The following is a 22603-nucleotide window of genomic DNA, read 5'->3' as shown; positions in this document are numbered from 1 at the left end:
CGCCTCTCTCCACCCTTACCTTTACATCAAGAAATGCAAGTTCTTCTTCACTGTGCTGTAGGGTGAGAGTGATGTTTTTGTTATTTTGATTTAAAGATGAAACAAAGATTTTTCAGCTTTCAACAGAACCTTCCCATATCATGAAGATGTCATCCACATATCAAAGCCATATGTGGATGTTCTTCTCAAAAAGGGGATTTTGGTAGACATCACTCATCTCCCAAGAGCCCAAGTGGAGACAGGCATAAGTGGGGGCACAAGTAGCGCCCATCTCTGTCCCTCTCAGCTGTTTGTACAGCTTGCCATCAAACATAAAGATATTATGAGTTAAAACAAAAGTTAATAGTTTGATTACAAAATCCGTATGTTTCTGAAAGGACAGACCCCTTGTCATGAGGAAGTGCTCACATGCTTTTATGCCTACCTTATGTGGAATGGACGAATATAGCCCTTCTACATCCAAAGATACTAGGAGAGCTCCCTGTGGAATAGATAGACCATCTATTTTACGCAAAAAATCAGACGTATCAAGTACAAATGAGGGCATAGTGTTGAGGAAGGGTCTAAGAAAAGAATCAATATAGTTCCCAAGGTTCTCAGTGAGGCTCCCTATGCCTGCTATGATGGGCCTCACTGGGGGATTGATTAAGTTTTTATGGATCTTTGGGATGCAGTAGAAAACTGGCATCACTGGGAACTCAGGGTACATATGTTTAAGTTCTGCAAGGCTGATGATATCTTCAATTTTGGCATCATGCAGCATTTTGAAGAGGGTAGATTGTAGGGAGGACACTCTCACCCTACAGCACAGTGAAGAAGAACTTGCATTTATTGATATAAAGGCAAGGGTGGAGAGAGGCGTTCTGGTGACAGAAAACTTTCACAAACAGACTGCAACCAACAGTCTCCTCTTGGCTTCTAGTCAACATCCAGTCCATCTCAAGAAGGGCATCCCTAGAGGACAGTTTCTAAGACTACGTAGAAACTGTTCCTCCAGGGAAAAATATAATAAACATGCAGCTGTAATGGAGAAACATTTTGTAGAAAGAGGATATTCAAAAAGAGTTGTAAAGAGTGCAAAGAATGATGCAGGACGCACCAATAGAGAAAACTTGCTCTTCCCCAAAGTTAAGGCCCAAAATACAAAGATCAGATTTATTACTGAATTCAATTGTCATTGGAGTGGCCTTAAAGAGGTACTCTCTAGAAACTGGGATGTTCTTCTTAGTGATGAGAGTGTTGCCCGTGAAGTGGGGGAGTACCCAGGTTTAACTGCAAGGAGGGCCCCCAGCCTGCGAGACAAACTTGTAAGAAGTCAGTTCATATCCCAACAGAAAGGGAAGAAGGCTCACTCAAACCAAACTTTTTGGCAATCACCCATGTGGCAAATGGAGCAGTCAAAAAACAGCCCACAAACCACCTCCAAAGACCTACAACATCATCTTGCTGCAGATGGTGTCACTGGGCATCGTTCAACAATTCAGCGTATGGGAGAGTGATGCGGAAGAAGCATTTTCTGCACACACAAACAGAGTCGCTTGAGGTATTCAAACGCACATTTGGACAAGCCAGCTTCATTTTGGAAGAAGGTGCTGTGGACTGATGAAACAAAGATTGAGTTATTTGGTCATAACAAGGGGCGTTATGCATGGTGGCAAAAGAACACAGCGTTCCAAGACAAATACTTGCTAGCCACAGTAAAATTTGGTGGATGTTCCATCATGCTGTGGGGCCAGTGCCGGTACTGGGAATCTTGTTAAAGTTGAGGGTCGCATGGATTCCACTCAATATCAGCAGATACTTGAGAATAATGTTGAGGAATCAGTCACACAGTTGAAGTTACGCCAGAGCTGGATATTTCAACAAGACAACGACCCAAAACACTGCTCAAAATTTACTTTAGCATTTATGCAGCAGAACAAGTACAATGTTCTGGAATGGCAATCCCAGTCCCCAGACCTGAATATCATTGAAAATCTGTGGGGTGATTTGAAGCGGGCTGTCCATGCTCGGCAACGATCAAACCTAACTGAACTGGAGATGTTTTGCAAGGAGGAATGGTCCAAAATACATTCATCCAGAATCCAGACACTCATTACAGGCTATAGGAAGCTTCTAAAGGCTGTTATTTCTTCTAAAGGAGACTCTACTAAATATTATTATGATATTTCTGTTGGGGTGCCCAAATTTATGCACCTGTCTAATTTCGTTTTGATGCATATTGCACATTTTCTGTTAATCCAATAAACCTAATTTCACTACTGAAATTTTACTGTGTCCTTCAGTTGTTTGATAGATCAAAATGAAATTGCTGATCCAAACACCCAATTATTTTTAAATGAAAATCATGGAAATTGTCAGGGGCGCCTAAAGTTTTGCATATGACTGTATATATATATATATATATATATATATATATATATATATATATATATATATATATATATATATATATATATATATATATATATGTGTGTGTGTGTGTGTGTGTGTGTGTGTATATACATACTAAAATATGTATGGCCAATATTAAAGAATTCTAATAATTCACTCTCCACTTTGCACCAAATATGTCGCTATTTGCTATATTCGCAATTAGTCCTGCTCAGTAAAAGAATAAATTTACACTATATACAATAATGTGCTAAAGAGAAATGTGCTTGTTCGTGGACAGTAATGAAATGGTATAAATAAAGTTTGGAAAAACCTGAATTGCCGCAACATTGATGACTGTTAGTTAACACCAGTCCGATGCTCTTCGCACTGTACTTGACGCACGTGTTTTTGATGGCTTTTTTAATAAATAAGGAGATCTATTCAGATCCGCAGCTGCAATGTTTGGCGAGCGGTTTGATGACCCGCGAATGCAACATAGTTGACTCTTTGATAAATATCCCCCACAGTCTTAAAGTTTATTCACTCATAAATGTGCTATCTCTTGCTTCTTATTGTAACAAAACCATAAAATCAAGTTGGATAAAATGATTTATAAACATCCAAGTTTTATAAAATACTATAATTGTGAGGTCCATTTTGAGTACCAAATAGGTATGCCTCTGACAGGGTTTAATTGATGTGATATACCTGCTCTATATCCACTGTAAAATTATATATCAGGTGACTATGAAGATGTAATTTGTATTTTACTTATGTTTATAATATCTTATGACTTGCATCAAATAATAAATAATATAATTGCATAGTTAAATATATACATAAAGTATATTCCCAGCATAGAAATCTCACATAATAATAATAATAATAATAATAATAAAAGACTTGTTGCCACATATATAAGAAAAAGGCTGCAATAATGTTCACGTGGGGGCAAACAGAGATAAAGCCAGCGATGTCAGCAAATACAATTTATGGCTGTACACAATTTAATCAACCACAACACCCATTACCAAGAGCAGTCCTGGCATCCACTGTAGCTGAATAGGAGACAGGAAACTCACCCTTCTGTCGGATTCAGCTCTCTCTCATCAGCTTCCCAGTTGCTGAGACCCCTCAGAGGTATACACGCAGCGTGTGAACCACAACTCAGGTGTGTAAATCAACTCACATGAGTTGCTGCTTCCTCTCGGGTCTGGATTGCTTCCGGTGTCTTAAATTAAGATGTCTACCATTGGAATTTGACTACCGCGTCACTTCCGGTGACGTGTAGTCAGCTGCTGGAGGGTTGTGGCACTCTCTGCGCATGTTTAAGGCACAATAAACAGCGCTCACTGGAGGCCCAACCTCCTACAAACAGCTGTGTAAGGCAGAATAGCTGACAACTTACTTTAGGAAAATGATCATTCAGAAAACACAAAAATACAGCACAGTACAGCGTTGACTAATTTGCGATATTGCTATAAAGGTATAGAACGGCGAAAAAAGAACTAAATACAGCAAGTAAAAACTATTTCAAAAGTATTGCAAAATAAAATCTATGTTATGGAGAGAAGGACAGAGCGATCAGGCGGCAATTCCTACGCGGTAGACAACTCACTTTACAACACCGATGTTCTCAAGTAAGTTGTCACCTATTCTGTCTTAAATAGCTGTTTCTAAGAGGTTGGGCCTCTAGCGCATGAGCAGTGAGTGCCACAAACTTCCAGCAGCTGATTAAAGTCACCGGAAGTGACGCAGTAGTCACATTCCTATGCGGTAGACAACAAACTTTAGAACACCGGGTATGGCGTGTGACATCAGCGGGGGGGGGGGGGGGGGGTGAAGAGGTATGTAGCTTCTGGCCAATCAGCTTCTCCTTACAACTTCTCCTTTCAACCGAGAGTTTTTTCTTAGGTATGTTTGAACAGCAGCAATTGGCTATTGAGTGTGAGGACACACGGCAGAATTCAACTGAAGTTTGGGACTCCTTGTAGTCAAATTAGAAAATAGCACCAAAGAAGAGAGTGGAATCCCTGAAAGTTAAAATCGGTTTTCTTTATTCATTGTATGTAAAAATCAAAGGTAGGCCCAGCAGTCACCATCAAGTCTTTGGTGCACACTGTTGGAGTCCATGCACTAACCCCATATAGTATCAGCGAATAAAGAAGGTAGCAGCACCAAAATGTAGAGATTTAGTAACTTTTAATTAGAGACATACCAAAAAACAAACAACGTTTCGGTCAGCACCTGACCTTAATCATGTTGTATACAGAAATGTCCATAAACACTCTTTATATAGCCATTAGAGGCGGAGTTACAGATACCTGTGTGGGTGTTAAACTTTTTGTTAACCCTTTCTTTACAGATCAAGGTATAGTTCTCCATACTCCCTCTAGTGGATAAGGACACTTCATCTTAACCATCTATATTAACCTGTAAAACACAATATATATATATATATATATATATATATATATATATATATATATATATATATATATATATATATATATATATATATACATTGTTACCTAAATATTGCAAACAATATTAATGACTGTGTTAATTTACCTCCCTATAGTTGCAACATTATTGCAACATTATCATTAGTGGTTGTAATGTATAGACCCTTAAATGTAGAGAAACATACTGGATCTATACATTACAAACACTAATCCCTTTGGGAATGAATAGGGAGATTGACTGGCATGTAACTTTATGAATATTTTATCCATTAAGGAGAGATATATTTCTAGATAAAACTCTGTGATTGGAATAATGTTGCAACTATAGGGAGGTAAATTAACACATAAGTAAAAAGGATAGTAATCCAGAGATTCTACACTCAGACTCCTTGCTAATCCCAAAAGGTGATGCAACCTCAAAATTATCACCTCAATGGACAGTAAAAGAAAGGGGAGGTGGGATAGCGCTAAATGCAGATTAGAGTCTTACAAATAAAAAATAGTACTGCCAATGTTATCTATATAATTGGGGTATGGTCCCTGATTATGTGGTTCTCACACCTTTTTTGGTGAAATCCTATAGTGTATCACTTAGGTTTTATTTGTGGATTGTGGTTGAATAAAAGATAAGTTTATCTATTTGTAAAAATTGCTTATAAATGGACTCTTTTAAAGCATTCGATAAGTGTTTATAAAAGATATTTATTCCTATACAAAACAAAGTGAGCGGCGTCACAATGTCTATTGTTTAGGGTAACCTTATTGAAATGTCCGTGTCCAGAAATCCTTAGTCCGGTTGATAGACCGGCCGGTCTGTTTGTTGTAAAGAGACTTTGCTTCTTCTCCTGAGCCGTGTTCCTCTTGGTTTGATTTCCGGGTCAGAGTGCCAAAGTGTAGTCCTTAGGGATTTTTGTTTCACAGTGTTTGTACACTTTCCTTCGTGTCGGTGTTACCCTTAGCTGGTGATGTAGGCTAGATCGAATACTGGGTCCTGGGGCAGGAATTATACATATGGAGTCTATTCCTACTTTAGGATACAGCTCGATGTACCTGCCCTAACCAGTATGGACAAATTTACCTCTCACCAGCTGGGTTAGTGTTCAATGGTTATCAGATATCTGTTAGCAATCTCTACGCGTTTCAGCCAGGGGCCTTTATCAAGGTAAATTAACACAGTCATTAATATTGTTTGCAATATTTAGTTAACAATGTATATATATATTGTGTTTTACAGGTTTATATAGATGGTTAAGATGAAGTGTCCTTATCCACTAGAGGGAGTATGGAAAACTATACCTTGATCTGTAAAGAAAGGGTTAACAAAAAGTTTAACACCCACACAGGTATCTGTAACTCTGCCTCTAATGGCTATATAAAGAGTGTGTATGGACATTTCTGTATACAACATGATTAAGGTCAGGTGCTGACCGAAACGTTGTTTGTTTTTTGGTATGTCTCTAATTAAAAGTTACTAAATCTCTACATTTTGGTGCTGCTACCTTCTTTATTCGCTTTATTCATTTTAAACAGGATAAAAAGGTTTATGATGATGGCACCACGCCGAAACTAGTCAGACCAACCTGCATTTCCTGTTCCTGTGTGTTGGTGTCATGGATTTTTATCCTGTTTAAAATGTATAAAGAAAACCGATTTTAACTTTCAGGGATTCTACTCTCTTCTTTGGTGCTATAGTTAAATATATATTTGGTATAAGAAAAAATCCAGGATAATTATGATCAAAGCATTCAACTTTTTATCAAATTATTGCAAAACCAAAGTATAAACTTTCATGTGTCTCTCATATTTATGGCTTGGCTGACAGACTTGTGGTGGCACCAAACCGTTATACTTTTATATCATTATGCTTTTATAATCTCAAAGCAGAGGCATAGCAAAGGGGGGGACAGGTCTGTGGGGGCACCAACAAAGACTGTGATTGATCCATCTGATTCCAACACACGCATAATTATTAGGAAGCCACAAGCTGATTGTTGCACCTCTGTCTGCTAATAATAATGAATGTTGATTGTGGGAATGGAATCGGATGAATCAATCTTGATAAGCTGAAGCTTGGAAAAAATGTATTCATCCCTGCAACTTGTTCATTCCTGTTTTTGCTCAGAGGATTCAATGTATATGTTTCTGGGTTTCTGTTTATATGTTGGTTTATGGTAGCTGTGCCAACATAAGTATTGCTATGTATCTTCTTAACGCATTTCTTGTTTTGAGTGCTTTCTTTAGATTAATATATATGTTTTTATATCTATGCATCTGCTCTTTCAAAAAGTCCACTATGCATCCTTTATTTGAAAAGTGTTTGCACATCTGACTTATAATTTAAATGAATATTAAAGTATTAATTTATAATACACTTTTATTTTTCTTTAATAGATGTTTTTAATGGGTTTGAAAATATATATCTTTTTGCAGAAACTTTTACATTCTATTTCATATTGTATTTTTCAATTTGGTGCGTTTCTCTTTGTCCATTTTTTTCAAAAGTTCTACCTTTATTTAAAACATTATAGTGTGTGTTACAAGGTGTCATCTCCATGATGATCTCAATGTTCAGTAATAGAACTCTGTGAACATTCCTTTTCAATGAGTGATCTTCTATTCTAATAACCAGCTGGATGCAGGCATATACTTCCTCTTAGTTTAGAAATAATCAGTTTAAAGTAAAAAACACTGCGCCGGATGGATGAAGATAGAAGATGCCGTCTGGATGAAGACTTCTGCCCGTCTGGAGGACCACTTCTGCCCGGCTTGGATGAAGACTTCTGCCCATCTGGAGGACGACTTTGCCCAGCTTGGATGAAGACTTCTGCCCATCTGGAGGACCACTTTGCCCGGCTTGGATGAAGACGTCTCCCGGTAGGTCGATCTTCAGGGGGTTAGTGTTAGGTTATTTTAAGGGTGTATTGTTGGGTTTTATGTTTTAGATTAGGGTTTGGGCGGCAAAAGAGCTAACTGCCCTTTTAAGGGCAATGCCCATCCAAATGCCCTTTTCAGGGCAATGGGGAGCATAGGTTTTTTTAGTTAGGTTTTTATTTGGGGGGTTGGTTGTGCACGGGTGGGGGGTTTTACTGTTGGGGGGGTTGTTTGTATTTTTTTTACAGGTAAAAGAGCTGATTACTTTGGGGCAATGCCCCACAAAAGGCCATTTTAAGGGCTATTGGTAGTTTAGTTTAGGCTAGGGTTTTTTTTATTTTGGGGGGCTTTTTTATTTTAATAGGGCTATAAGATTAGGTGTAATTAGTTTAAATTTCTGTAATTTGTTTATTATTTTCTGTAATTTAGTGTTTGTTTGTTTTTGTACTTTAGCTAATTTAATTTAATTTAGCTAATTGTATGTTATTTATTTAATTTTATTTAATTTAGTTAATTTATTTAATTATAGTGTAGTGTTAGGTGTAATTGTAATTTAGGTTAGGTTTTATTTAACAGGTACTTTTGTATTTATTTTCGCTAGGTAGTTATTAAATAGTTAATAACTATTTAATAACTATTCTACCTAGTTAAAATAAATACAAACTTGCCTGTAAAATAAAAATAAACCCTAAGCTAGATACAATGTAACTATTAGTTATTGTAGCTAGCTTAGGGTTTATTTTATTGGTAAGTATTTAGTTTTAAATAGGAATTATTTAGGTAATGATAGGGAAATTTATTTAGATTTATTGTAATTATATTTTAAGTTAGTGGGTGTTAGGTTTAGGGTTAGACTTAGGTTTAGGGGTTAATAACTTTAATATAGTGGCGGCGATGTTGGGGGCGGCAGATTAGGGGTTAATCAATGTAGGTAAGTGGCGGCGATGTTAGGGACGGCAGATTAGGGGTTAATAATATTTAACTTATGTTTGCGAGGCGGGAGTGCGGCGGTTTAGGGGTTAATATGTTTATTATAGTGGTGGCGACGTTGGGGACGGCAGATTAGGGGTTAAAAGTGTAGGTAGGTTGCAGCGACATTGGGGGCGGCAGATTAGGGGTTAATAAATATAATGTAGGTGGCGGCGATGTTGGGGGCAGCAGATTAGGGGTTCATAAGTATAATGTAGGTGGCGGCGGTGTCCGGAGCAGCAGATTAGGGGTTAGAAATATAATGTAGGTGTCAGCGATGTCGGGGGCAGCAGATTAGGGGTTAATAAGTGTAAGATTAGGGGTGTTTAGACTCGGGGTTCATGTTAGGGTGTTAGGTGTAGACAGAAAATGTGTTTCCCCATAGAAATCAATGGGGCTGCGTTAGTGAGTTTTACGCTGCTTTTTTGCAGGTGTTGGACTTTTTTTCAACCGGCTCTCCCCGTTGATTCCTATGGGGAAATCCTGTACGAGCACGTTACACCAGCTCACCGCTGACTTAAGCTGAGCGATGGGTTTGTAAAAACCCGTAATACCAGCGCTGCATGTAAGTGAGAGGTGAGAGAAAACTGTTCGTTAGCACCGCACAGCCTCTAATGCAAAACTCGTAATCTGGGCCAGTGTGTTTTGCATGAACAACAGTTAATATGTTTAAATAGTGTTCCTTGAATCCTTTATACGTTTGATCGAAATGTTTTCAGTTTAAGAACTCATTATGTCTTTTGAGACAGCATGACCTCAAAAAACTTATTTTTTTGAGTGGCTGGTGGAAAAATTTGAGACATATTGAAAATAGTCAGTAGAGGACTGAAAACTTGTTTTTCCCAGGTGGCAACTACAACACAATTGCCCCTGTGAAATGTTATATTTGATTATTTACAGTATATATATATATATATATAAATATATATATATTGAGTGAATGGAGTGGAATTGATATATATATACTGTATATATATATATATATATATATATTATATATATATATATATATATATATATATATATATATATATATATATATATATATATATATATATATATATATACAGTATATATATATCAATTCCACTCCATTCACTCCAGAATAGACACTGCACTCACCGGATTTGTTAGTACAGTATAGTAAAACATCACTTTTATCAAAGTTGCATTAAAAAGGCATATTCCCAAACATTTCGGTACCAACTGGGTACCTTGTTTACTGGGATACCAAGTGTGAAAGAAGCATTATAACTAAAACATACCCCCCACCTCTATTTAAACTGCTTGTGTCATCTATTTCAGCAGAGCCAATGAGCAGGGATCCGCTATGGGGTTGCATCTACCCACTTATAACAAAACCGCATGGCTAATTAGCATAGCCTATAATTGCGTGTTACGTATTGTGTACATCACCAGTACAACAACACGATCAGCTGCTCCTCCCATTGTCTCTGATGATCGCGCTATACCTTAACCAATTTAAAAACATATTATCACTACTGCACAATATCTTATACAGATTAAAAACATATAATACAATGTATCGATCATTACTGAACAAAACTGTTTCACTGTTGTCATTGTGTCTATAGTAGTATGGTAGAGAACTTGGACGTTATTTACTTGAACGTGTATATGAGAATTTGCCTTTTACCCATGTGGGGGCTCCCAGGATAGTCCACCCAACCTAAGGGACATAGTCCATAATGACCCTGGGAAGTGCTATCAGAAAGGGTCCTGGCTTGATGGGAAAAGGAAACTAGGTTGCTATAAGTGTGGAGATTGCACCACCTGCAATAGCATGGTTACTGGACCAGTTTTTCATCACCCATACACAGGGAAGAAATACAAGATTCATCATAGGCTATCCTGTATGAGTGAATATGTGGTTTACACACTCTCATGCCCATGTTCCCTGGTATACGTGGGTAAGACCTCTACCATGTTTAGGGAGAGAATTGCGAACCATCTCTGTGCCATCCGTGAAGCCATTGAGAAACGAACCTCTGATCAGCCAGTAGCTCAACATTTCCTACAAGCAGGGCACACAGTTGCTAGCCTAAGAACTATGCTAATAGATCATGTGCCCCCCCCCCTTGAAAAGAGGAGGTGATAGGCACAAGCGGTTGATACAAATTGATAACCAATGGATCTATCGATTGGACACGGTATTCCCTAGGGGATTAAACACACAATTGGACTTTAGTGTTTTCCTAAGTTGAATGAAGTGTCTATGATCATTTGTTCTAGGTTGCTATGCTGCTGAGATGGAATGCTAAAATGACTAGTGTCATATACACTTGCAAGTAAATGACGCCCAAGTTCTCTACCATACTACTATAGACACGATGACAACAGTGAAACAGTTTTGCTCAGTAATGATCGATACATTGTATTATATGTTTTTAATCTGTATAAGATATTGTGCAGTAGTGATAATATGTTTTTAAATTGGTTAAGGTATAGAGTGATCATCAGAGATAATGGGAGGAGCAGCTGATCGTGTTGTTGTACTGGTGATGTACACGATACCTAACACGCGATTATAGGCTATGCTAATTAGCCATGTGGTTTTGTTGTAAGTGGATGGATGCAACCCCATAGCGGATCCCTGCTCATTGGCTCTGCTGACCGGAAATAGACAACACGAGTAGTTTAAATTGAAGTGGGGGTATGTTTTAGTTATACCGCTTTTTTCACACTTGGTGTCTTTATGAACTAGGTACCCGGTTAGTACCCAAACATTTGTGAATATGCCTTTTTAATGCGACTTTAATAAAAGTGACGTTTTACTATACTAATAAATCCGGTAAGTGCAATTTCTATTCTGGAGTGAATGGAGTGGAATTGATATAATACTTTACTCAGCACTCCGGCATTCGTACTCTGGGTTGGTGAGTGCATTGGCAAACAAACTGTTATATATATAGTATATATATATATATATAGTGTATATATACAGTATATATATACCAAATTGGTCTTTTTCAATACAACTCATTTATGTGCATTTAAATTTTGATTGGAATGTTCATTTTAAAGAACTGGAATACACATAAGGTGCATTTCATGTTTGGATAGAAATTGTTTTGCAATATAAATGCTTTAGGAAAATGCTTCCTTCTAGAAAGAGCTATAGCTGACATGAAATAGCAAGACATGAAATCCAAAAGTTTTTCTTTCATGATTCAGATAGAGCATGCAATTTTAAACAACTTTCTAATTTACTTCTATTATCTAATTTGTTTTGTTCTTTGTGTATCCTTTGTTGAAAAATATACCTAGGTAGTCTCTGGGCCTGCTCACTGGTGGCTGAAATATATGAATCATATTGGGCCAGATTGCAAGTGGAGCGGTATTTAATGCTCCCGCTCGCACGCTAACTCTGCTAGAAGCTTTTTGCGGACTTCGGGTAGCACTCGTATTACAAGTTGAAAATAAATTGTTTCTGCACAAGTGCTAACCCGATGCGCGAAAAAAAGTTAAAATATTACGCTTGCGAAGTTAAAAACCTAACACTCTACTCACACGCAAACCCAATCGCATATTCTCAAGTGTGCTAACCCAACATGAGAATATGAATATATTATATATTTTTTACATAGCAGAATATGGCCAGTTTATTCATAAATACTTATTTATATATATATATATATATATATATATATATATATATATATATATATATATGATGTTTTTTTGCACAAATATATATTTATTTATATATATATATATATATATATATATATAAAATTATATATAGTTATAGATATATACATATATATACATATATATATACAATGTCTTGCAAAAGTATTCACCCCCCTTGGTATTTTTCGTGTTTTGTTGCCTCACAACCTGGAATTAACATGGATTGTTTGAGTATTTGCATCATTTAATTTACAGAACATGCCCACAACTTTGAAGATGTTTTTTTTTATTATTGTGAACAAATAGTACAAAATAACAGAAAAAGTCAATGTGCATAACTATTCACCCCCCTAAAATCAATACTTTGTAGAGCCACCTTTTGCGGCAATCACACCTCCAAGTCGCTTTGGATAAGTCTCTATGAGCTTGCCACATCTTACTACTGGGATGTTTGCCCATTCCTCCTTGCAAAACTGCTCCAGATAATTCAAGTTGGATGGTTTGTGTTTGTGAACAGCAATCTTTAAGTCTGACCACAGATTTTCTATTGGATTGAGGTCTGGGCTTTGACTAGGTCATTCCAACACATTTACATGTTTCCCCTTAAACCACTCAAATCACGCACAGAGTTGTACAGGTTTTGCTCAAGAATATCCCTGTATTTAGCACCATCCATCTTTCCCCCAACTCTGACCAGTTCCCCAGTCCCGGCTGCTGAAAAACATCCCCACAGCATGATGCTGCCACCACCATGTTTCACTGTGGGGATGGTGTTCTTTGGGTGATTTGATGTGTTGGGTTTGCGCCAGACATAGCATTTTCTTTGAAGGCCGAAAAGTTCAATTTTAGTCTTATCAGACCAGAGCACCTTCCTCCTTACATTTTGGGAGTCACCCACATGCCTTTTCACAAACTCAAAAAGTGCCATTTTGTTTTTTGCTGAAAGTAATGGTTTTCTTCTGGCCACTCTGCCATAAAGCCCAACTCTATGCAGCGTACGGCTTGTTGTTGTCCTATATACAGATACTCAAGTCTCTGCTGTGGAACTCTGCAGCTCCTCCAGGGTTACCCTAGGTCTCTGTGCAGCCTCTCTGATTAATGCCCTCCTTGCCCGGTCCGTGAGTTTTGGTGGGCGGCCGTCTCTTGGCAGGTTTGCTGTTGTGCCATGTTCTTTCCATTTGGTTATGATAGATTTTATGGTGCTCCTGGGGATCATCAAAGATTTGGATATTTTTTTATAACCTAACCCTGACTTGTACTTCTCAACAACATTGTCCCTTACTGGTTTGGAGAGTTCCTTGGTCTTCATGGCAGTGTTTGGTTAGTGGTGCCTCTTGCTTAGGTGTTGCAGCCTCTGGGGGCTTTCAAAATAGGTGTGTATATGTAATGACAGATCATGTGAAACTTACGCCTAGATTTAGAATTCTGCGTTAGCCGTCCAAACCAGCGTTAGGGGGTCCTAACGCTGGTTTTGGCCGCCCGCTGGTATTTAGAGTCAGTCAGGAAAGGGTCTAACGCTCACTTTCCAGCCGCGACTTTTGCATACCACAGATCCCCTTACGTCAATGGCGTAAAAAAGTCAGGAGTTAAGAGCTTTATGGGCTAACGCCGGTTCATAAAGCTCTTAACTACTGTGCTCTAAAGTACACTAACACCCATAAACTACCTATGTACCCCTAAACCGAGGTCCCCCCACATCGCCGCCACTATAATAATATTTATTAACCCCTAATCTGCCCCCCCCCAACGAATGAAGGTTCCTTTAAGGGACGTCATCCAAGATGGCGTCCCTCGAATTCCGATTGGCTGATAGGATTCTATCAGCCAATCGGAATTAAGGTAGGAAAAATCTGATTGGCTGATTGAATCAGCCAATCAGATTCAAGTTCAATCGGATTGGCTGATCCAATCAGCCAATCAGATTGAGCTCGCATTCTATTGGCTGTTCCGATCAGCCAATAGAATGCGAGCTCAATCTGATTGGCTGATCCAATCAGCCAATCGGATTGAACTTGAATCTGATTGGCTGATTCAATCAGCCAATCAGATTTTTCATACCTTAATTCCAATTGGCTGATAGAATCCAAGATGGCGTCCCTTAAAGGAACCTTCATTCATCGTCTAGTCGTCGGGAGAAGAGGATGTTCCGCGCCGGAGGTCTTGAAGATGGAGCCGCTCCTCGTCGGATGGATGAAGATATAAGATGCCGCTTGGATGAAGATGTTTTCCGGTCCTCTTCTTGCCGGATAGGATGAAGACTTCGGAGCCTCTTTTGGATCTCTTCTTGCCGGATAGGATAAAGACTTCGGAGCCTCTTCTGGACAGATCGGTGATACCCGGCGTGGTGAAGATAAGGTAGGGAAATCTTCAGGGGCTTAGTGTTCGGTTTTTTAAGGGGGGTTTGGGTTAGATTAGGGGTATGTGGGTGGTGGGTTGTAATGTTGGGGGGGTATTGTATGTTTTTTTTACAGGCAAAAGAGCTGTTTTCTTTGGGGAATGCCCCGCAAAAGGCCCTTTTAAGGGCTGGTAAGGTAAAAGAGCTGTAAACTTTTTATTTTAGAATAAGGTAGGGCATTTTATTTTGGGGGGCTTTGTTATTTTTTTAGGGGGCTTAGAGTAGGTGTAATTAGTTTAAAATTCTTGTAATCTTTTTTTATTTTTTGTAATTTAGTGTTTGTTTGTTTTTGTAATTTAGTGTTTGTTTGTTTTTGTAATTTAGTGTTTGTTTGTTTTTTGTAATTTAGTTTAGTTGATTTAATTGTAGATAATTGTAGGTAGTTTATTTAATTAATTTATTGATAGTGTAGTGTTAGGTTTAATTGTAACTTAGGTTAGTATTTATTTTACTGGCAATTTTGTAATCATTTTAAATAGGTAGCTATTAAATAGTTATTAACTATTTAATAGCTATTGTGCCTGGTTAAAATAAATACAAAGTTGCCTGTAAAATAAATATTAATCCTAAAATAGCTACAATATAATTATTATTTATATTGTTGCTATATTAGGGTTTATTTTACAGGTAAGTATTTAGCTTTAAATAGGAATAATTTATTTAATAATATTTATTTTATTTCGTTAGATTTAAATTATATTTAACTTAGGGGGGTGTTAGGGTTAGGGTTAGACTTAGCTTTAGGGGTTAATACATTTATTATAGTAGCGGCGAGGTCCGGTCGGCAGATTAGGGGTTAATACTTGAAGTTAGGTGTCAGCGATATTAGGGAGGGCAGATTAAGGGTTAATACTATTTATTATAGGGTTTTTGAGGCGGGAGTGAGGCGGTTTAGGGGTTAATACATTTATTATAGTGGCGGCGAGGTCCGGTCGGTAGGTAGGTAGCGGCGACGTTGGGGGGGGGGGCAGATTAGGGGTTAATAAATATAATATAGGTGTCGGCGATGTTAGGGGCAGCAGATTAGGGGTACATAGCTATAATGTAGGTTGCGGCAGTGTACGGAGCGGCAGATTAGGGGTTAAAAGTGTAATGCAGGGGTCAGCGATAGCGGGGGCGGCAGATTAGGGGTTAATAAGTGTAAGGTTAGGGGTGTTTAGACTCGGGGTACATGTTAGGGTGTTAGGTGCAGACTTAGGAAGTGTTTCCCCATAGGAAACAATGGGGCTGCGTTAGGAGCTGAACGCTGCTTTTTTGCAGGTGTTAGGTTTTTTTTCAGCTCAAACTGCCCCATTGTTTCCTATGGGGGAATCGTGCACGAGCACGTTTTTGAAGCTGGCCGTGTCCATAGGCAACGCTGGTATTGAGGGTTGAAGTGGCGGTAAATATGCCTCTACGCTCCCTTTTTGGAGCCTAACCCAGCCCATCAGAGAACTCTAAATACCAGCATTGTTTAAAAGGTGCGGGGGAAAAAACCACGCGTAGCTAACGCACCCCTTCTAACGCAAATCTCTAAATCTAGGCGATAGATTGCACACAGGTGGACATCACTTCACTAATTATGTGACTTCTGAAGGTAATTGGATGCACCAGAGCTTTTTATGGGCTTAATAACAAAGGGGGTGAATACATACGCACATGCCAATTTTCTGTTTTATATTTCTAAAAAATAGTTTTATGTATATATTTTTCTCATTTCACTTCACCAACTTAGACTATTGTGTTTTGATCCATCACATAAAATTCAGATTAATAAAACATTGAACTTAAGGCTGTAATGTAATGTGACAACACTGAAGAAATTACACTTTGCTACAATGTAAAGTAGTTAGTGTACAGCCCGCATAACAGTGTAAATTTGCTGTCCCCTCAAAGTAACTCAACACACAGCCATCAATGTCTAAACCGTTTGCAACAAAAGTGAGTACACCCCTAAGTGGAAATAGCCAAATTGGGCCCAATTAGCCATTTTCCCTCCCCGGTGTCTAGTGACTCGTTAGTGTTACAAGGTCTCAGGTGTGAATGGGGAGCAGGTGTGTTAAATTTGGTGTTCTCGCTCTCACACTCTCTCATACTGGTCGCTGGAAGTTCAACATGGCCCCTCATATCAAAGAACTCTCTGAGAATCTGAAAAAAAAGAATTGTTGCTCTACATAAAGATGGCCTAGGCTATAAGAAGATTGCCAAGACCCTGAAACTGAGCTGCAGCACGGTGGGCAAGACCATACAGCGGTTTCACAGGACAGGTTCCACTCAAAACATGCCTCGTCATGGTCGACCAAAGGAGTTGAGTGCACGTGCTCAGTGTCATATCCAGAAGTTGTCTTTGGGAAATAGACATATGAGTGCTGCCAGCATTGCGGCAGAGGTTGGAAGGGTGGAGGGTCAGCCTGTCAGTGCTCAGACCATACGCCGCACACTGCATCAAATTGGTCTGCATGGCTTTCGTCCCAGAGGGAAACCTCTTCTAAAGATGATGCACAAGAAAGCCCTATGGTCCGATGAGACCAAGATAAACTTATTTGGTTCAGATTGTGTCAAGCATGTGTGGCGGCAACCAGGTGAGGAGTACAAAAACAAGTGTGTCTTGCCTACAGTCAAGCATGGTGGTGGGAGTGTCATGGTCTGGGCCTGCATGAGTGCTGGGGAACTGCAGTTCATTGAGGGAACCATGAATACCAACATGTACTGTGACATACTGAAGCAGAGCATGAGCCCCTCCCTTCGGAGGCTGGGCCACAGGGCAGTATTCCAACATGATAATGACCCCAGACACACCTCCAAGACGATCACTGCCTTGCTAAAGAAGCTGAGGGTAAAGGTGATGGACTGGCCAAGCATGTCTCCAGACCTAAACCCTATTGAGCATCTGTGGGACATCCTCAAACAGAAGGTGGGGGAGCGCTTTGTGATGTTGTCATGGAGGAGTGGAAGAGGACTCCAGTGGCAACCTTTGAAGCTCTGGTGAATTCCTTGCCCAAGAGGGTTAAGGCATTGCTGGAAAAAAATGGTGGCCACACAAAATATTGACACTTTGAGCCCAATTGGGACATTTCCACTTAGGAGTGTACTCACTTTTTTTGCCAACGGTTTAGACATTAATGGCTGTGTGTTGAGTTATTTTGAGGGGACAGCAAATTTACACTGTCATACAGGCTGTACACTCACTACTTTACATTGTAGCAAAGTGTCATTTCTTCAGTGTTGTCACATGAAAAGATATAATACAATATTTACAAAAATGTGAGGGGTGTACTCACTTTTGTGAGATACTGTATAAATAGGTATATCCGTTTACAAATACTTAGAACATATTCTGCTATGTGCAGAACATTGGAATGTATAATATTTACAGTAAATACACAGTATAATACTTTATTAAAAAAAGAATATTACATAAATATGCTTTTACATATTTTCATCAACTTGACAGCAAAGGGCTCCAATGCACATATATATGTCTATGGGGCCGAAATGTCAGCATTTATCATTGCACAAGCATTTCTCGTGAAATTCTTGTACAATGCCGCCCCCTGCACATTCGCGGCCAATCGGACGCTAGCAGGGGGTGTAAATCAACCTGATAGTACCCAATAGGGCTGATTGCTGTCTGCTGCCTCAGAGGTGGCGGACGCGTTAAGGAGCAGCGGTCTTATGACCGCTGCTTCTTAACTCCGGTTTTCAGCGAGCCTGAAGGCTCACACAGAAACAGATGCATATGGGTTTGATAAATCAGCCCCTACGTGTACATATGTAAATATTTGGTTATATGTGTATATATATGTCTGTAAATACATATATACACATATAAATACATATGTACACATATAAATACATATGTACACATATAAATACATATATACACATATAAATACATATGTACACATATAAATACATATATACACATATAAATACATATGTACACATATAAATACATATGTACACATATAAATACATATATACACATATAAATACATATGTACACATATAAATACATATATACACATATAAATACATATGTACACATATAAATACATATGTACACATATAAATACATATGTACACATATAAATACATATATACACATATAAATACATATGTACACATATAAATACATATGTACACATATATTTAGACATGTATATGTATGTATCTCTATGTTAAAGCCCTTTGCAGCCTTTTTTTTCTAACACCTAAGACCTCATATCTTTGAGCCCTTATAACTTTTTTACGCAATATAATTTATTTATTTTTATTAGATATTGTTATTATAAGTGTAACTATACTTTTTAATCTATTTTTTATGTGTTTTGTACAACTTTTTAAAACTGCAGAGCAGAGCTATGAAGACAAGGTTGTCATTCTAGCATAAAACGCGAATATGCTCATGTGTTCACATGTATTTTCAACTTTTAATATGAGTGCTAAAGCTAACGCGCCCAAACATCCACCATAAACCCCTTTTCGCTTGTGCGTAACTGTTAATGCGCCACTCATAATCTGGACCTTAAAGGGACACTAAACCCCAAAAACATTCTTTCATGATTCAGATAGAGAGTGCAATTTTAAGCAACGTTCCAATTTACTCCTATTATCAATTGTTCTTTGTTCTCTTGCTATCTTTATTTAAAAATCATTTTTGGTTAAGAAACTGGGTTATGCTTGCTTATAGGTTTGCTAAATATAGCCACCAATAAGCAAGCGCTATCCATGGTGTTGAACCTAAAATGGGCCAACTCCTAAGCTTAACATTCCTGCTTTTTAAATAAAGATAGCAAGAGAACGAAGAAAAATTGATAATAGGAGTAAATTAGAAAGTTGCTTAAAAAAATACATGCCCTATCTGAATCATGAAAGAAAAAAAATTGGGTTTAGTATCCCTTTAAAGGGACATGAAACCCAAAACATTTCTTTAATGATTTAGATAGAAGTAAATTTGAAAGTTGTTTAAAATTGTATGTTCTATTATCTAATTTGCTTCAATTTATTGGTATCATTTGTTGAAGAAGCAGCAGTGCATACTGGGCGGTAGTTAACACCTTGGGCGAGCCAATAAGATGAGCCTTATATGTGCAGCCACCAATCAGCAGCTCATGAGCCTAACTAGGTATCCTTTTCCACAAAGAATGCCAAGAGAACAAAACAAATGAGAAAATAGAAATAAAATGTAAATGTGTTTAAAATTTATCTGAATCATGAAAGCAAAATAATGTTAAATAATACTTTTTTTTCTAGTTACGAGCCAACACATTTATAAGAAGCTCACACACTGTAGTATAAGTCCATGGCCGACAGCTTCATGTATGACTGCTTTCATGTCATTCTTGCAGGAGCCCTCTTCCCCTCCTTGGAATTGGCTTCTACGGACTGCTGATTTTGTCGCTGATGATTGTGGATTTCCTCTATTACTACAGACTGAACAAGAATACCTTCTATCACATGCTGAGTCATACTTGGATAGGAAAGCATTTAGTTGCCTCTCTTCTCCATAGAAACGTAGGAGATGGCATTCAGCTGAATAACAGAGATGTGAATGAAGCAGCTAAAGGAAATATGTCAGAGCATGAGAAATGTGATAAGCAGAAACCTTTAGAAGGCAACGTGTGAGCAGACTGCGGAGGTGGGCAAACACTGCAATAGTGCCCATGTCTGATCCTATTTGTTTATGATGGATAGAAGCTTTCACTGCAATGAAAGGGAATTTAAATCAGTTCCAAAACGGTATTTATATGTAGAAAAATATGACAATCAAAAGGAACAGAAATAACCACTGTGACATATCTCTTCCTGCAGATTGTGTGTGTTTGATTCCTAGTTTTTTTTTATTAAGTCACATATGACATTAATCATACAGCATACAGTATATGGTTCATACTAAAATATAATATACAATGAAATTGCAGAAATTAGATGTTTTATACTGACTGATTTCAAGTTACACAATTATTCTATCCCTATATATGTGGTAAATTAAAAATATTATTTCTTTTATATAAGACATAGTCATAAGAAAGTTATCCCATAAAGACAATATTCCATTATTAGAACAACCACAAAATACAGGTTTGTCCCTTTTCTACATAAGGCTGTACACTTTAAAAAGCTTTTTACTTTTTTTTTTTTTTTTGGGGGGGGGGGTATTCTTCCAATTTTTTTTTTTTTTTATTTATGTCTGATGAAACTACAAAGAAAGTCACAAAACAACAACTATTAACACAGCCAGTAAAATGTTGAATATTCATGAAAAAAAATAGGAAAAATATATAAAATACCAGAAAAACTAAATATTCACAAGACAATAGCAACAAATGTAAGAATGATGTAGTAGAGTATAAAACCAAAAGAACAGCAATATGCTATATCCCAGAATAATTAAAGGACCATCACCCACATTTTCTAACTATTTTAATATTCTCTTTGAACTGCTTGGTGGCTACCATATATTCACGTTTCAGCTAGTGTGGCATATTCTAGAATTTCTGTTCCCTTTTACACTGTAATTAACAGGTGGAGGTTATGTTAATGAATATTTTAGTACTGAAAGCAAACATTTAGAGGGGGGGGGATTATAATTATTTTTAGAGACTTGTTGTCATTAAAAGGATATTAAACCCAAAAACGTTCTTAGATGATTCAGACAGAGCATACAATTTATTTATTTTTTCCATTTTACTTCTTTCCCATGATATTCTGTGTTGAAGAGATACCTAGGTAGGCATCTCGAGCACTATATGGCAGGAATCAGCACTACCATCTAGTGCTCTTGCAAATGGATAACATTCTTGCCACACTGCTGTCATATTAGTTCTCCAGACACGCTCCTGAGCTTACATTCCTATATTTCAAGATTATTAAGAAAATTTGATGTGAAATTAATGAGTATGTTGTTTAAAATTGCATGCTCTATGGAATCATGAAAGAAGAATTTTGGGTTCCATGTCCCTTTAAGTATGATGCGTCTTACTTTGGATTTGAGAAGCAGCCATTAGTCTTAAACAGCACAGAACCAAAGCCACTTAGCAGTGTGTTATTAATAGCGGCTTCAATTCTTTTCTAAGGGACATTCAAAAAAACTGTTTATTGGGTGTTGTCACTAAGCTATCACTATTCTACTGTCTCACCAAAGTCCTTAAAGGGACAGTTCACCCAAAAACTTTCTCCCCTTTAAATTATTCCCAATGATCCTTTTTACCTGCTAGAGTGTATTAAATTGGTTGCAAGTGGCTCCTTTACTCCTATTTCAGCATTTGAAATAGCTGATTTAGCCTGTGGTTTCCCAACCTATACTGAAAGTTTTGATACTGGCGTATAGGCTATTGACAAGCCTAAGTAAACACAGACAGCAGAAGAGATTACACCCTCAGTGGGGGGCATGATAGTTAAGTAATAAAATGATAATTTGCCATTGTTCTCTCTATGTATTGAGCTTTGGTGCACCAGACAAATATAAGATAAGGAAGCAAGTCTGTGTACATAAAAATGATAACATAATGAGATCTGATATTAACTGAAGCTCAACCCATTGTAATAGGCTGTGGTTTCAAAGCACAAAACCAGCTACTTCAGATACACAAATAAACCCGAAAATGCAATTTCTCAAATATTTTATACTCTGCAGTTGGTATAACAAGTCATTTAAAATACATTTATGGAAAAACAATTTTACAGTGTACTGTCCCTTTAATACAGTACCTAGAAAAACACAACTTTCTACTGCTCTACATTCAGCCCTACTGCTCCAGATCTCCTCTCACACTGGGTCCCCTACCACAATTAGCTAAATTGCTAAGGGAGCAGTGGGTGGTAGGAAATGTTTGTAAAGAGGCCAATGAGTGTTAAGGTGTGGCTATATCCTGATTGTTAGGGGGCCAGT

At 37.8% G+C, this 22603-nt stretch overlaps 1 protein-coding gene across 1 annotated transcript in view; it reads left to right on the top strand.

The window, feature by feature from the left end:
* The window catches only part of LOC128664548 (protein shisa-like-1), a 121551-nt gene extending 101214 nt beyond the window's left edge, over nucleotides 1-20337 (top strand). Inside the window, exon 3 of the mRNA XM_053719366.1 lies at nucleotides 20061-20337. Coding sequence (XP_053575341.1) covers nucleotides 20061-20337 — 277 coding nt within the window. The remainder of the gene's footprint in view (nucleotides 1-20060) is intronic.
* The last annotated feature ends 2266 nt before the right edge of the window (nucleotides 20338-22603 follow it).

The sequence above is a fragment of the Bombina bombina genome, chromosome 6 (assembly GCF_027579735.1).
Source record: "Bombina bombina isolate aBomBom1 chromosome 6, aBomBom1.pri, whole genome shotgun sequence".
NCBI lineage: Eukaryota > Metazoa > Chordata > Amphibia > Anura > Bombinatoridae > Bombina > Bombina bombina.
Note: the sequence above shows the minus strand (reverse complement) of the source record. Positions and strands in the feature narration are given on the sequence as shown.